This window comes from Microtus ochrogaster, linkage group LG1 (assembly GCF_000317375.1).
Source record: "Microtus ochrogaster isolate Prairie Vole_2 linkage group LG1, MicOch1.0, whole genome shotgun sequence".
Lineage (NCBI taxonomy): Eukaryota > Metazoa > Chordata > Mammalia > Rodentia > Cricetidae > Microtus > Microtus ochrogaster.
Genome location: NC_022027.1, coordinates 11,518,745 through 11,530,698, shown reverse-complemented (window position 1 = coordinate 11,530,698; position 11,954 = coordinate 11,518,745). Strand labels below are relative to the sequence as shown.

Sequence of the window (11,954 nt, the reverse complement as noted above, 5' to 3'; positions counted from 1 at the left end):
TGCTCCCAGTGTCAGCAGCACAGACAGGAATGCTCCCAGTGTCAGCAGTACAGACAGGAATGCTCCCAGTGTCAGAAGCAGTCAGTAGTGCTCCCAGGGTCATAAGCACAGACAGGAATGCTCCCAAGGTTAGAAGCACAGACAGGAGTGCTCCCGGTGTAGGCAGCACAGACAGAAGTGCTCCCCATGTCAGCAACACAGATCCAATTGCTGAAGGTATGTTTGTTTGGTTATGTTTAAACTTAGATTATAGGGTGTTTTAGAGGGGGGAAGTGTCTTCTAATATAAAAGGAAAAGAAAATCCAAAAAAGAAAAAAGAAAAGAAAGGAAAGGAATGTAAGAGTGAAAGGCTTGAACACCTAGACTTCTGTTACACACTTTCACTTGGACATATCTTAAAGAACAGATGCCAAGCTGCTTTTTGGCAAAGTCCCATTAAGTCTGCCTCTCTGTTAAGGAGAAGCCCCGCTGCTCACAGGTGTCTGAGACATGGAAGCTGACACCTTCAGCAGGGCCAGGACACTGAACACAGCTCTAGCATGGTCATGGGGGAGCTTCAAAACATAAAATGCACCAATTTAACCTTTCCACTCTTGACCAGAACTCCAAAGACCCAGAATACCTCACTCTCTGCCATGACAATCTATCTCCTGACCCTGTGGTGGGGACACCTCCCAGCCCAAAGCCAAGCGTATGCCTTTCACCAGTACCATGCCTGTTTTGATGTCTGTCATCTCATCCTGCTAACCACCAAACATCTAAGAAAAGAGGCGCATTTTCCAGAGGGTGTCGTGGAGGACCCTTCTCTCTTTTGAAGCTTATCGGCAGGGCTGCCTGGGATGCCTTTGCAAGAGGGTGGGGAGCAGGTAGTAACCCTTTTTCCTCCAGTCCTACAGCTGCTGGAGAAAGGGGAGACAGCAGCAAGAGCTTAAATGATGTTGGCCAACGCCTCAGCCATCTGGACTCTGATGCATGCTTGAAGAATCCCAAGGCTCTGCTGCCCCCTGTGCTCACAGCAGGTCTAGCAGTCTGTGCTGGGGCAAGGAGTCCAGCCTTGCAGAAAGAGGCCAGCTGAATATGCCCTTGTCACTTTTGTGGGTGTTGTAACCCACCCTTGAGGCTGAGGGAGTAGTTAGAGTTTTGGTCTGGGCTGCTGCCAACCTCCAAGCTGTTCTCACCCTCTCATTGCCTGCCTTTTCCAGTTCTTCTGACCAAAACACAGTCCGAGCCTTCCCTGAGCTATCAAGGTACAGTGAGCTCACAGGCTGCACTCTGCATGGCTGCCGATGGGAGGGTGCACGGAGGTGATGTGTGTGTTCCCCCGAGGAACTGAGTTTGGCTTGAGGCCCCTCGGGCATGGGATGGAGGCTTGCTGGGTTGACATGAGGTTACGGTTTAAGGTTTTAGTTTCCCAGTTGTTGTAGACAAGAATGTACCTATGTGAGAATTTGCTGTGTTGCTTTAATCCGTAGAAATGGCTGAGACTGTTGAAGCCTGTGGCTCAGAACTTCAGCTGGAAGTACTAAAATGACACCAGGTCCCTTTGCCTTGGCTTGTCTGTTGTTCTGACTTTTGTGCTTCCTGCCCAGATCGGTCCTCCATGCTGCAGTGTATGCAGCAGTATGGGATTGATATTAAACCCCTTGTGTCATAGGAATATAGGTATGCAAAGGGTTAGTTCAAGTTTGGCACTTGTTTGGAAAGTCTCTGTGTATACACATGTACATACTCATATATATGAAGAGAGTGAACATATTTACGTGCATGTATTTGTGCATATTTGCATAAGCATACACAAACATAAACATATATGTATTGTGGTTTTAATGAGCCTTTTAGAGTGTACGCATTCCCATATGAACATACATATTAGAAAAGTTAATATTCTGGTGAGTTTCTGCATTTGGCAGGAAGTTTATCATTTTTGCTAAAATATTTATTAAAACATAATAAATGATGATTTATTTTAAAAGCATTTAATGAAAGGAAACGCAACATTTGCGTGGAGCCCAAAGTTGTGATGGGTGATCTGAGTGATGGGGCTGTGTGTCCTTTTTGCCAACCCATAGCTGACCTTCCTCATCAACAACAGGATTTCGTGCACAAGCATTCTCTTTAAGGAACACCATTGTTCTGAATGCTCATGACACGTGAAGGCTTTCGTCGTTCTGGGAGATTGGGGATTTGGGTGGACTGGGACTGGAGAGAGGTAAACTTACTGCATCCTCCTTTACTGCCTTGTGTCTGCACCTTAGGGACAGGCTATGATGAGAATGCCCAGGTGGACCATGTGGGAACTCACACGTGTTCTCTCTTCCACGGTCTTGTTTGGTGGCCTTTTTCTGGTCATAGAACTGCCACATTTCCACTTTCCCCATCTAGACAAAGAGGTGCTCTGGATTAGACTCGGGGGCATTTCCACTCTCTCCTCCTCTTGTGCCTCTCAGCTCACTCTTGCCATTGTGTCCTTCACTTTAACGTGTCCAAATAGGGATTGCTTTCCTGGAGATTAAGTGTGAGCCTTGACAATAAGTACAATGTTCACACGCATGATCATTCAAATGATTTCAGTTTTCAAACTACATCTCTCCAGGGAAAGCTGTCTGTCCACAGCCCAGTGCCCGGGCAGAACAGCGAGGTGTCTAGGGAGACTTTGCCTGATGCCAATGTGGAGATCTCTGATGCTCGGCTCTAGCCTTTCTGTGGTGTTTGTCTAGTGTCAGGAACCTCTCACTGATCCATCGGTAAAGCCTTTAGAAATACACCGTCAGTTTGAGGCCCAGGTTGGGGGTGTAAACTTTGAGGCCCTGCTGCACCATACAGTTGTTAGACATTGGCATGAGATGCCACCTCTCCAAACACTATGGTTCTGGTGCCAGGACCATACATGACCCTTCTTCATGGGGTGCCCTCAGTCCTGTGGCTAGTCACTTTCTATTCATGACAAGAAACAAAAACTTCCGCTAGCTTACAATCTATCATTTTCATGGGTATTATAGTTTGGCCTATATGACAGCAACATATTTTCTTTCTTGTTTGTCTATGGGGTTCTACAGTGTTATCAGTTTTAATACATCCTTGTCATATACCATTCAACTGTAAAAAACAGTATAAACTAGAAATATACATGTTAATGCATAAACATGATATTACTTTGTACTATAAGGTATTTTATTCTTCCTAGTTCCACACTGCGTGATGGTTTTGATGTGACTAACTAATAATTATGTGTGCATGCGTATTTGTACAACTGCATCACGTGAGTAAGTCCTTTGGTTGCTGTGTGATGCAAAGCCCACTAATCTCCTTAGAAGCATGTCATTAAGAGTTCTGGCTTGCCCAAATAGGACAAAGGCCCTGCATCCTGCAGGATGGCTTAAGAATCACTGGGCCTGGGTTTAGCTTTGTTGAATGGAGAGTAGTATTTCATTACAAATTTATTAAATGCATTGACTTTTATGTTCTTTAACTTAGATAATGAAACCACACATTATTAGATACAAACATTAATGGATGTTTTGGGGTTGATATACTCATGGCAGGTTGTCTAATCCCACCAGGAAGCATTTCCACCAGTGGTCTCGAGGTCTGGCTGGCCTGCAATTGGATCTGGGATAGTTGATCTTTCTACCCTTTACAAATTACCTGTTTCGTTTTGGGTTTTGTTTGCTTTTTGTGTTCCCCAACTCTGTCATTGTGTTGGAAGATAAGGGCAGGGTAAATGCCCTAAATAAGCAAATAGGAGAATGTAATTTTAAAAAGGAAATATTTTGCAACTAGAGAGAAGACGGCTCAGTGGTAAAGAGCACTTACTGCTCTTTCAGAGGACCTGGGTTTGGTTCCCAGAACTTATATGGCTGTTCCCAACCATCTGTAACTCCAGTTGCAGGAGACTTGACGTCCTCTTTGGGCCTTTGTGGACACCACACTTGCATGCAGAACACAAGCATACATTGTAGGGAACATTAATACATGTAAAATAAAATGAACTGGATTTTAATTGAATATTGAAGAAAGATTATGGTGAAAGAATGATAACCAGTACCCCTGGAGGTCTGGTTTAAATAGTACCCAAATCTCTTGCACTGTTCCTCCATGTTCTAGGAAAGAACAGGGTGGTTCATGTTTTATTTAGCATTTTTAAACCTTGCTTATAGCTTATAAGGCAGATTGTTTTTTTTTTTTCCCACATGTCACAAATCTTACAGCAGTATAATTTGATTGAGCAGCAACAGGCCGCCTCTTGCTCTTGGAACTTCAGCAGTCAGTCCAAATAGAAAAATAATTGTCAGTCTTGGGTGAACACTGCCTTTGCAGACTCAGTACCAAAGCAAGTGTAAAAGATCAGTCACGTTCACATTAACTCTGGTAAAAATTGTAATATTTTGATTATTTTTGATTAGGTAAAACCATAGTTAAGTTTTTTTAATGCAGCTGCTAGCAAATGTAAAATGACACAGTTCGTCTTCGCCTTCTCTTGAAGAGCATCGCCGTTGAGCTTCCATTGATTTGCTTCTTTTCATCTTCCACAAGGACCAAGCCACTCTCAGAGAAAATGCCGCCTTAATACTAAAAACCTGTGTAAGAACTCCATGTGATTTCTTGTGGGCCAAAGGGCTTTGAGGTAGCGCCGAAGGCTTTGAATGAAATCGTGATGACTTTCTCCTTAGAACTAACAGATTAAAGGATTCCGTTAAGGCTTTAACAAGTGAAGTACTTAATCTCCTTTTTCAAATGCTGAAAAACACAATTTCTTTTTTTTTTCTCCTTCTTCTCCAGAAATGTTCAGGAAATCATCACTTGGCAATGATGAGACAGATAAAGAGAAGAAAAAGTTTCTGGGATTTTTCAAAGTCAATAAAAGGAGCGGCAGTAAGGTAGTGCCATGTGCGCGTGACTCTGGGGTGAAAGGTGTGAGCCTATCTGGAGAGTTTTCTAAAGAATTCTGTTCAACAATACTGACCGACCCTTCACTCTGTGCTCCAGGCAGTTATTTCAGATAAAGATGTTTAGTCATTGGTAGAGTGGTAAACCTCTGGACTCCCCAGATCAAGGTGAGCCACACCCTGTTGGGTGCCCACACTCTCACGGCATGCTGCAAGACTCAGCACACAGCTCATAGGCATATGAATGAGTGAGTCTGGCCTTACTAAGTGTATACCTGGTCAGTCTCCCTTCCAACTTAAAGTAGGCAGTCTGGGAGGGCTGCACTCAAGACCATTTGTATTTGTTTGGAACTGGCCTGTTTTCTAGAGTTTTTAAATTTTTCTACCTTCTTACCATGACATGAAATCATTGAACACTGTAAGTTGTTTTTGATCTTCATACTCTTCGTTAAATAACTCTTGATATGTGTATTATAGATGTAATATTGTACAATAACTTAAAGTCATACTACAAAGAGTTAAAGTGATGGGCTTTTTGTTTGTTTTTGTTGCTTTTCACTACTCAGAAGAGCCTCAAAAATGTAAATACTGCCTAGCTACTTGGCAAAGAACACACTAACACTCTTCTTTTAATAAGTGTATTTTACTATCATGTAATGTCTGTTCTTTGCCAATAATTATGACTCAAACATCCAAAGTTGAGGGTAGAGTGATGGCTTCGTGAGTAAGCCTATTTGCTGTGCAAGCATGAAGACCTGAGTTTGGGCTCCCAGCTCCTTATAGAAAACCAGACACATGTGTGTAACGAACACATATTCCACCCCCCCCCCCACACACACACACCGTGTTGGGTTTTTTTTCCTTAAAGAAATGACCAATGTAAGTAACTAATATTAATACCATGTTCTCAGTTGGCACAGGCTTTTTACGAGTGAGGAAGACTTTCAGCTCTACTTTGCAGACTTGTACCTCTATGCTACATAGACATTTCCTGCTCTTTCCTTCTTCAACCTGCAACCCTAAAATTATGATTCTCCCTGTGGTTGCTGGTGATGGTGCTAAAGCTTAGAAACATAACCTGCTTTGCCAGTATGCCTGAATGATGCCAGGGTCTGTCCAGCTGTGGAGGCACCCAATGCCTTCCACTAAGCATAGGCTGCATAGAACTCCAACTCCTAACAGCAAAACCCTCATGTCTTTAGAGATCTCACAGTCTTTTCCTCCTTCCTGTGACACCTTGGGCTGGTTTTCTCATTCTGATTTGTGAATGATGGGCTATATAATTGTATATTTTTGTGCTCCTTACCATGCTTTTCTGTGTTAGCTGAGAATTTGTGCTCAGGCTATGTCTCATTAGTGAGATCTTTTTAGCCTTGGGTAGTTCACTCCCCTACTCCTTTTCTTCCTCTTCCTTTCCTGGCCTCTTTTCCTCTCATGTCAAGTATAAATTAAATTAAAGAATCAAAATTCTTTAGGGCTCTTAATTGTGTTTTTGTCCCTGGTATTGTTTAGATGAGCTTGCTGGAACTGCATTTTCTGCTGTTCCTTTGGTTATCAGTTCATAATGAAACCACCATTCCCCATCCCTCACCTTAGATCTGCAATTCTGTCATTCTGTGAGGCTAACCCCAGAAGATACACTTGGTTTAGCCAGTAAGGCAGCCACCAAAGCTTGAGGTTTAGAGACAGCCATATAACTTTTGACAATTAAAAAGGGGCTGACACCAGGAACCCATGACTGTCAGTAAAAGGCAGTGCTGGTACAATCTGCTCTGTTCATATAAGGACCTCATCTTTTCTGTCTTGGACTTCCAAGTCATTTTTCACTTTCTATATACCTCATCTTTCATTTATTACTGCCTTATTTAAGTATATTTTGCTCTAGACCTCCACTGACTCAGCCTGTCTTTATTGGGTTACCCACTCTGCGTATTTATATGTGTGTGTGTGTGTGTGTGTTTGTCTGATGCCTACACTTCCTAGCACTTTGACTCTCTCCTTGTTATAGTTGGAGGTTTTTGCATGCTAAATACTTCCTTACCTAGTATCCCTAAAGACCTGGGAGAGAAGAATTATCATCGCAATATACAGGTCAATATGGCCAAGCAACTTGTGCCTTTGTAATTCAGTCAGTTATAGCTTAATAAATGTTAAAAAGAACACCTTTCTAAGTCCTTTATGCTAATAACTCATTCACATAATGCTTAGCAAAACTTTCTATTTCCTTATCTACAAAAAGCATGTGAAGTAACCTTAAAATGATTCTTAAACTCCTGTGATATGATGACAGACAGGCATATACATGTCTCAGTATAGAATAAAATCTGAGAATAGGGACTTACAAAAGCATTCAAACTGAAGTTATATTCTAGTGTGTTGCTGTTAAGAAAGAAAGAATAAGGTGTTTATTGGTGAGTGAATGTTATGTCCAGAAAATGTCAATAAAGTGTATAACTTTAAAGGGACATAATTTTGGTCCAGTGTTTTATATTTTAATTATTAATGCATACCAATTTTGTATTACTATGGCATCATTTATTCTCTTATACCAGTTGTTTTCAAAACATACCCAAGTATCATCTTAAGATACAATCGAAATTGTGAATTCTTGGGTCATGTCCCCTGATTCTCATTAGGCAGTCAGGAAATTGAATTTTCTAATTAGCTCTCCCTACCTGATCGTGTGGCTGGTGATGTATTATTGTTTGCCTTTTATGGATAGGAAGGGAATTAGCTGTTTGATAAATGGTTTCTGTGTACACTCAGTTCATTAACTGTGCAGAGATTAAAACTGGGAAATCTTCAAGACCTAGTTAATCAGTTGATTTGCTGGCCTAACTTGTCAGTTCATGGCCCCTATTGTTTCTAAATTAAGTATTTTCTAAAGTGAAGAAATGCATTCAGGGAAGTGAAAAAGGACAAAGTGGCGTTGTTCCCATGAGTTGTGGACTCAACAGTGTGAATTTGGAGTGAGGGAGTGCTTTGGTTAGGAGCTATTTTCAGACAGCATTCCATCTCATAAGGTGAAGAGAATCGTATTGCTGTGTTCTCTACACTCTCCATTGTTGAGAAGCTTGGCCCTGCCATGCCAGTGTTTTTGCTTTAATAGCTGCTAAGGATGCCTGCTCTCCTTGGAGCTTATTGTCCCTGGAGTTGATGGTGGGGTGCATGTCTGTGTTCTAGGCTGAGCATCTCGGGCTGTCGGGTGCAGATAGTGATGAGGACCCCTTGAAGTCAGCGTCTGGAGGTGACTTGAACGTGAGTACTTGATTCAGTGTGTGCTTCTGCTAGCTAGGCGGGACTTCTCACTGCAGATAACAAAACTGCAGATCAGCTTCCGTTTGCTCCTCTGCTTGGTTTCTGTAGTAGCAGCGGGTGGTTGCTTGTATTTCTTTGGATAATATTCGGTATTTAGGCTTCTGTTCTCTATTCCACTGAGCATGGGCAGGAGAACCCTGAATTAGATTAGGTGAACCTACACTTTCTAAAGTTTTACTCATACTACCAGGAGTAGGCTGATAGTTTATAACCACTGGCTACCCAGAGCTAATATTTAGTGAGCTCTGTAACTACATTTTGTACACAGAACCAGGAAGGAAATCTCCTCAAACTCCATTTTACCCACATTTCATAATCGGCACCTAGTAGGTTTCCTTATAATTTTCAAATACTTGCAGCAGTATAATTCATTGCATCATATACGTGCTTATATGTTGAATGTTTTTAGTGAAGATCTGACATTTACCTCTAAAATTTGTCTAGATAGGGCATAGGAAGATGGCTCGGTGCCTGGCACCCCCACATAAAGCCAGGTATGGCTGCTTTGTTTGCCTGTAACCCCAGATTGGAGGCTAGAAATGAGTAGGATCTGGGAGCTCACTGGCCTGCCAGGCTAGCTGAAATAGAAGTTTCCAGGTTCAGTGAGAGACACTGTCTCAGAGAAACAAAATGGTCAGTGACAAAGGACGGCCAGTGTGCTCTTCCGGCTTCTACTTAATACATTCATTATCCCACACACACATGCTTACATGCACACACATATACACACATGCATACATGTACATACTAATTACCTGGACAGACTTTCTGTATCAGTAATAATTTTACATTGTCACTCTGAGTTTCACATCGATCACTATGTGAAATCATCTATCCGTTGTGTGCTTTATGCTTTAAAACATTTAATAGCAACTTGAAGTAAAGTCTGGTGGAGAAATAGCCATCTAAGATTTGTTTTATTTCAGGGGTTATATAGCTTTAAATTAGAAAACATTTTTGTAGGTTAAGTTTTTATAACTTAAAAATTTTCAAGATAATATAATAATATTACATTTGTTGATAACAAATTATTAAACATGAGAAGTAAATTTTTCTTGCAAAGACTCTGCTTTCTTTTTCTTTTCTTTTTTCTTTCTTTCTTTCTTTCTTTCTTTCTTTCTTTTTTTTTTTTTTTTTGAGACAGAATTTCTCTATATAACAGCCCTGACTGTCCTGGTGCTCACTCTGTAGACCAGGCTGGCCTCAGACTCACAGAGATTTACCTGCCTCTACCTCCCGAGTGTTGGGATTAAAGATGTGCGCCAGCACCGCCGAGTGCAAAGACATTTCTTCATAAAGTGAAAGATGGATTGTCTTTCACCTATTGCACTTACCCAGAAAAGCCTCAGTATTAATCCAGCACACCTTTCCACATCCACTGATACAAACTGCGGAGCATTTTCTATAAATAGTCTCTAAGGGTAGAGCGATTCTGTCACATCAGCACCTTTTACTTCTTTGATGTCTTTCCAGACAACGTGCCCCAAGGCACAGTGACCTATGACCAAAAGTAAACAAATATTGTCTTCCAAATTTATTCATGGCCAAAACTTGGGAGCCATCAGATTTGTGGTCACCCTGGAACCACTGATTTCTGGGAGGTGTAAAGGAAGAAAAATCTGTGTCAGTATTTATCCAGTGCTTGTCATACTTACAATTTTTTTTTTTACTTTTTACCAATGAGTAGTTTCTAACCTTATGTTTGTGAGTCTTGAAATCTTTATAATAGTCTTACTTTCTACTAATTCTTGCAAACAGATTCTTAATGACTTGCATTTTCATGAAGTGCAAGTCCTTTCTTGTTGTTAAAAATGTGAGATTTTATTTGAGAATGACCTTGGGCTTATTTTTTTGTCAAGGACTGGGGTTAGTGAAAGTTAGCTCTTTCAGAGAGTAGGAAATGCCTGTTATCTAAATTAATTGGAGCAAGAAGCCCTTATTATTGGCCTAAGAAAAAGTCAAATTTACCTTAAGTACAAAAGCCTGATTACATTTTTTAAATTCAAGGAAATAAATAAATATGTGCCCGAGGTAATTATGTCACGTCTGCCTCTAACCACAGCTGTGCTGAGACGCACTAATTCTCTGTGTATGCACTTGAAAACGCAAGTTTAGTGCTCTGAACTTAAGTGTTTCCTCCTTTCAATGGCCTCCTATTAATGCGCTTCCACCTTTGTTGGAGCCACTTCTCTTTGGCAAGTAAGAATGTTTGCAGTTTTGAGGATTTAATACAATCCCAGAAACTCTCCTGAGCCTGGGTGAACAGGGACATACACTTGTTCGTGCCTTTTCCCATACAAATCAGCCCAGCCTGAATAGAATTCTGTAAGGATTTTAAGGCACCCTCTTCTGTTGTAATCTCAAGTAAGTTCCTATCTGAACTAATCAAATCAGCCAGGCATTATGTTTGTTTTGCTATTAGACAGACTTAAATCAACAGAGGATGGCTTTTGATGCCTATAAACTCACTAGTCTTTTGAGCTTGTCTTTCATCAGTTTGTTTTATCCCGGAGATGTTGAAAAAGAAAGTCTTCTAATATTTCACACATTCAATAAACAAACTGCTTATACATGAGTGGGGAACCTATTATATCCAAGGGCTTGGCATCTCACATGTTTGAGGCTATTATGTAACCAAGTAGAAACTCTTTCTATATCATTGAATGGTAGCTTAATTTCGCAGTAAGCATTGCTAATTTGGGTGAGCGATTTTGTGTGCTTAGGAGCATAAGAGCCTAGTCATGATGCCCATGGCTAGCTGACCAGTTTAGTAGATAGAAAGGTGGATAAGTGGATAAAGGATGGATGGTTGACTCATAGGTGACAGAATCTAAGCAAAAACTTCATTTGAAATATCTAAAGCAGTTTTGAAAAAAAATTAAGATCCTACAAATATATGTAACAATAAAACTGTTTATTTGGAAGCAGGGGCCATATTCGTGGACAGACTGATTCAGTACCATTGTTTCAGTTAAGTTTTGTTTTAGAACTAATTAAGCTAATTATAAAGTTTAGTTGGAAAAAAAAAAACAGGAATAGCCAAGAAAACCTGAAAAACCCTTTGATTATTTCAAGTAGCGTTTGAAGCTCTGAAGAAGACTCTAATAGGTAGTCGAGTGACACAATAGGAAGGGATCAGCTGTACAGGAGAATGGAATAAAATCCAGCAAGCCCTCAACAGCAGAGCAGGTGGGAATGACCATGAAGAAAAATTAAAATTGTGCATGTTTTATAGCATACACAGCAAATCCAGAGATCAAAATCCAAGTGTGTGTATTGAAACCAGGCATGTGGCCAGCAGAAAACACGTGAACAATTTTCTAACTGTGGCTCAAACTCAAGATGTGCTAATGAGAAATTCGATAAGTTGGACTGTAGGGGAAAACATCTTGAATGACAGGATGGAGAATAAAGCCATAAGGAAGCAATCCAGGAGAAAGAAAAGGGAGGGGGGGAGACGATATGAATATGAGACTAGTAATAAATCTATAAAACTCCACGTATTGCGTGGGAGAGGGCGTTTAGAATAGAGAAGTTGATGCGTAGATGGGAACGCATAGGCGATATTGAAAGAAAACTGGCGTATGTGGTATGTAAATTATTGAGCATAGCTTAGTCATGATTACACTCACTGCAAGCTCTCATTACCTATTAGATGGCAACATTTTGGAAGTTTATTCATCACTTGTGCTGGCTAATCTGTGGGTACTCTTTTTTCTGGGGGGGTATCATATAACATTTGTTTTTATC

At 40.8% G+C, this 11,954-nt stretch overlaps 1 protein-coding gene across 4 annotated transcripts in view; it reads left to right on the top strand.

Moving 5' to 3' along the window:
- The window catches only part of Cobl (cordon-bleu WH2 repeat protein), a 221,182-nt gene that overhangs the window by 87,588 nt on the left and 121,640 nt on the right, over positions 1-11,954 (top strand). For 2 of the 4 annotated variants that reach the window (XM_026785115.1, XM_013350756.2), the window contains exons 5-6: positions 4,780-4,877; positions 8,070-8,144. In XM_026785115.1, the coding sequence (XP_026640916.1) occupies positions 4,780-4,877; positions 8,070-8,144 (173 nt within the window). The remainder of the gene's footprint in view (positions 1-4,779; positions 4,878-8,069; positions 8,145-11,954) is intronic. The other 2 variants (XM_026785116.1, XM_013350757.2) reach the window with 1 other exon arrangement.